Source organism: Taurulus bubalis, assembly GCF_910589615.1.
Source record: "Taurulus bubalis genome assembly, chromosome: 5".
Lineage (NCBI taxonomy): Eukaryota > Metazoa > Chordata > Actinopteri > Perciformes > Cottidae > Taurulus > Taurulus bubalis.
This window is the reverse complement of record NC_136593.1, coordinates 1,460,072-1,465,071: the sequence shown is the minus strand read 5'-3', so window position 1 is coordinate 1,465,071 and position 5,000 is coordinate 1,460,072. Positions and strand designations below refer to the sequence as shown.

Genomic DNA, 5,000 nt, shown 5'->3' with positions numbered 1-5,000 from the left:
GAGGAGAAGAATTCACCCGATGAAGAGGAGAAGAATTCACCCGAGAAGCGAAACGTTTCAGCCGCTGCCTCTCACTCTCAGGTGGTCCGATGAAGCGTCGCCTGTCATTCCCTCTCGCTTCCTGTGTGTGTGTGTGTGTGTGTGTGTGTGTGTGTGTGTGTGTGTGTGTGTGTGTGTGTGTGTCGCCGCTTGTCTAGCGTCGCGTTGTGTGACCTACTTTGGCTCAGAGTGTATTTTTCATGAGCCGGAGAGATGCAGACACACACACCGCAAATGGAGAAGCACACATACTGTAGGGGTCCACACACACACACACACACACACACACACACACACACACACACACACACCTTAAAACATACAGTTATTACAACTTTAGCTAACCTTGTGCCTCTTCCTCGGAGTGCTAAAACCGTTACTGTTTCTAATTTGTATAAAAAAATTAACCATATTTTCTGTAGCTTTTGACATACAATGAGACGTGTGTGTGTGTGTGTGTGTGTGTGTGTGTGTGTGTGTGTGTGTGTGTGTGTGTGTGTCACTCGTTCAGCGTATAAACTGTTAGATCACTGTTCTCTCATCTTCTTCTTCCTCCTTCTTTTCCACAGAGTTAGCAGAAACAGAATCACCGGCTCCACCTCCTCGTTGCTCTCTCAGCTCCAGGGTTCTCTCTTCGCCGGGTTCTCCAAAGGGTTCTCTGTGGCGTTCTGCACAGATCCGTACGCCTGCAGGGGCCTCGGACCTTCATGCGTCTCCCAGCGGCAGAGTCCACCCACCACACCTCCACCCACCACACCTCCACCCACCACACCACCACCACCATGAGCTGCGAGCAGGAGTTTGGAGACGGAGCCATGGGAGTCACGCTCACGCTGCGCCTGCTCATGCACGGGAAGGTGAGGCACCCTTATTTATTATTATTATTATGAGCAGAATAAAACATCTGTTCTTCCTCATAGACCTCCGTCGAAGACAAACTCTCAGTAGAGCGGTGGTTCTCAAACTGTGGGGCGCGACCCTCTAGTGGGGTGCGGAGGTATTGCAGGTGGGGCGCATGGGGGAGATGCAGGTTCTTTGTTTCATTATTTGAATGGAGAAGTCACAAAAAGTTGGACCATTTTGTTACAATGTTGTTGGGGCCCGACAGAAAAAGTTTGAGAGCCACTGCACTAGAGCAACAAATGTGGATTAATCCGCCGCAGAAAATAGTCCCCAAATGCGCCATTTCCTCCTGTTTCTTTAATCAACACGACGGGTCGTTATGAGACCCGTGACGTGTTTTTAAAGACGTACATGATCGGTAGGAACCAACGGGCCGAGCTGCACTGCGTCCAACATGAACATGTTGCTGTCAGTTCATTGCAATAAACTGATTTAAAAAGATGATGAAATGATGAAATGATTTCATAACGATGCCGATTTTGTAAAAAGTTCATGAGTTTTGTTCGTTGTAAGACAACGATCAATCATCTTTTAAATCTTTTCCTTTCTCACTGGAGTCTGGATCGACTCAAATAACGTCATCCAGGCGTAAATAAAACACCCGAGGAGATATTGAGTTTTTGAGAAATTTACATTATTATGATGACTACAATGCCCCAAAAGACTAAACTCACTGTAGTTGAATACTTATTGTATTACTTATTGTAAAAAAGCTTGACTTGGAAACAAAGCAGAAATAGTTTTAAAAGGCAGGAACTAATAGAGGAAATGATCAACTGTAAAAGTGTTTTCTTTACAAAGGTGTGTCCGTCCTCTGAGGACTAACAGACTTTTCTTGTGTCTCCTCTTCAGGAAGTAGGAAGCATCATCGGCAAGGTGAGTGGTTCTGCAGCGCCACCCAAATATTCTCTCAGATATTTTGCTTCACTGCACTCAGAAAGACTGAAAGTCTGAATGTCTTTGCAGATAAAAAGGACCAGAAATCTCTCTGTAGAATATTGTGACTTTACAGTGGAACATGCGTCTGAGCCTCACCGTCGTTTATTGTTGGAGCTTCATAAGAAAGAAGAGAAGCATCCTCCCCGCCTGCCGCCGCACCGTGAAATGAGCGCCGTGACATCTGAATTAATAGTGTGTAAATCTCCAGTCAGTTCATGTCCTCCTAATCTTTACTTACTGAAGAAAGCTCTCCGGGGATGCGAGTCAGTTTCACTCTGGACGCGTTAAATAAAACACCCGGATTTATTTTTTTTCCTCTCTAAATGCATCAAGTGAAGTAAAATAATGGCCGCTGCCCTCTCGGCTCATGGATGGAGGCGGACTCCCCTCGCCGTTTATATTTAGACCGCTCATCCCCGACTCTGTGGTCTGCCAGCTTGCAGTCTCTGACATTAAGATGGCATGAAGTCACATCGCTGCCGTTGGCTCGCGTCAGCGTGAGCTGCTCTCAGGTTTAAGCCGAGCAGATATGAATATATATGAGACGCATCATTATGCAGCGCGCTTTAAAGCTTCATGAAGCCTTTTAAAGCACATCCTATAGAAGCTCGTGTTCACCAGTAAGATACTCAAATAAGATGAAAATGTAGCAGTGATAATAAAAATAACCGCATGGTAAGTCTAAGTTATGGGATAAAAGGTCGAAATGTGAGATAAAAAGTCAAAATGATTTTAACCTTTAACCTATCTCATAATGATGGCTTAGCATGGGGATCATTTTATTATCACAGCTACATTTTCATCGTACTTTTTATTTTACTGCAGAAATGGACAATACATTTCTTCTTTTCAAGGAAACTTGTGCGTCACATTAAATTCTCAGGAAGCTAATATAGAGTATTTTTTGTTGCTACTAACCTCATAACTTGATTACGCTATACCTCAATACCTCGATAACTCGATACCTCAATACCTCAATAACCCGATGACTCGATACCTCAATACCTCAATACCTTGATAACCTCGATAACTCCATACCTCCATACCTCGATAACTCGATAACTCGATACCTCGATAACTTGATACCCCGATACCTCGATAACTCGATCACTCTATACCTCCATACCTCCATACCTCCATACCTCCATAACTCGATACCTCGATACCTCCAAAATCTGATAACTCGATAACTCGATACCTTCATACCTCCATAACTCGATACCTCCATACCTCCATAACTCGATACCTCGATACCTCCAAAATCTGATAACTCGATAACTCGATACCTCCATACCTCCATACCTCTATAACTCAATACCTTGATACCTCCATACCTCGATACCTCCATAACCCGATACCTTGTTAACTCGATACCTCGATAACTCGATAACTCGATACCTCCATAACCCGATACCTCGATAACTCGATAACTCGATACCTCGATAACCCGATAACTCGTTTCCTCGATAACTCGTTTCCTCGATAACTCGATACCTCAATTCCTCGATAACTCGATACCTCGATACCTCCATAACTCAATACCTTGATACCTCCATACCTCCATACCTCCATACCTCCATAACCCGATACCTCCATACCTCCATAACCCGATACCTCGATACCTCCATAACCCGATACCTCCATACCTTCATAACTCAATACCTTGATACCTCCATACCTCCATACCTCGATAACTTGATACCTCCATACCTCCATACCTCCATACCTCCATAACTCGATACCTCCATACCTCTATAACTCAATACCTTGATACCTCCATACCTCCATACCTCTATAACTCAATACCTTGATACCTCCATACCTCCATACCTCTATAACTCAATACCTTGATACCTCCATACCTCCATACCTCTATAACTCAATACCTTGATACCTCCATACATCCATGCCTCCATACCTCGATAACTCGATACCTCGATACCTACATGTTTTAATCATCTTCATTATTATTGTTCTGCATTGTGTTGATCAGCTCTGTGTTTTAATAATCTTTATTATAATTATTCTGCATTGTGTTGATCAGCTGTGTTTCTGTCCGTCCACAGAAAGGAGAAACGGTGAAGAGAATACGAGAGGAGGTAAGACCCGCCCCCTCGTCCTGCCCATCCAATCACCTCTCTCCTCCTCCTCTTCCTGTTAATCCATCATGGCCGCCTCCGCCTGCGGCTCGGTTTTCGGTACCGGTCCGTTAACGAGGCTCAGCTGCAGTTAGCGTTGAATAAAAAGTGCTTTCATCAGAACAGACGTGTCAGAGGAGGAGAGACGTGTCCGCCCGTCATGTGCTCCTATTTATAGAACATCAGAAGGGTGTTGTGTGTTTTGTGTGTTTTATGTGTTGTGTGTGTTTTTGTGGGTGTTTTTGTGTGTTTTTGACGTTTACGTCTTTGGTCTGTCGGCAAAGACAGCCGTGAAATAGAAGACGTGGAGCTTCCCTATGGAATATCTGTCATGGGAGAGAGAGAGAGAGAGAGAGAGAGAGAGAGAGAGAGAGAGAGAGAGAGAGAGAGAAAATGATCGTCTGAAGCCGAAGAAGAAAGCCAGAAAAGTGAAACAGAAACGTGAACCGATGATTAACAGACCAGATGTAGTTTGAGTAGAGCAGCTGGTCTACACGGATCCACACTATTACTGCCCCCTACACACACACACACACACACACACACACACACACACACACGCACACCCACACACACACACACACACACACTTTCCTTCGGCCTTGTTTGCGTTCTGGCCCTGAGGTAGAGCGGAGTGAAATGAAACCCATCTGACACGTGGACCGGAGGATCTGGGCATCGAACCCACGATCAAAAGAGCAATAATGATGGTGATGAATGTGAGCGCTGGCTTCACCTTGTGTGCTCGTGTGTTTCCTCTTTCCTGGGAGTGTTTCCCTCCTGTGAACACCTGAGGATGCATAACTGTGTCGACACCTGAAGTGCTGGAAACAGACACACAACTCCAAACATACAGACACACAACTCCAAACATACAGACATACAACTCCAAACATACAGACACACAACTCCAAACATACAGACACACAACTCCAAACATACAGACATACAACTCCAAACATGCAGATACACAACTCCAAA

General features: G+C 44.7%; 1 protein-coding gene across 1 annotated transcript in view; it reads left to right on the top strand.

The window, feature by feature from the left end:
• Nucleotides 1-746: 746 nt before the first annotated feature.
• The window catches only part of pcbp4 (poly(rC) binding protein 4), a gene marked incomplete at both ends in the record, with an annotated part of 40,640 nt that continues 36,386 nt past the window's right edge, over nucleotides 747-5,000 (top strand). Inside the window, 3 exons of the mRNA XM_079218662.1 lie at nucleotides 747-896; nucleotides 1,795-1,818; nucleotides 3,948-3,980. Coding sequence (XP_079074788.1) covers nucleotides 747-896; nucleotides 1,795-1,818; nucleotides 3,948-3,980 — 207 coding nt within the window. The remainder of the gene's footprint in view (nucleotides 897-1,794; nucleotides 1,819-3,947; nucleotides 3,981-5,000) is intronic.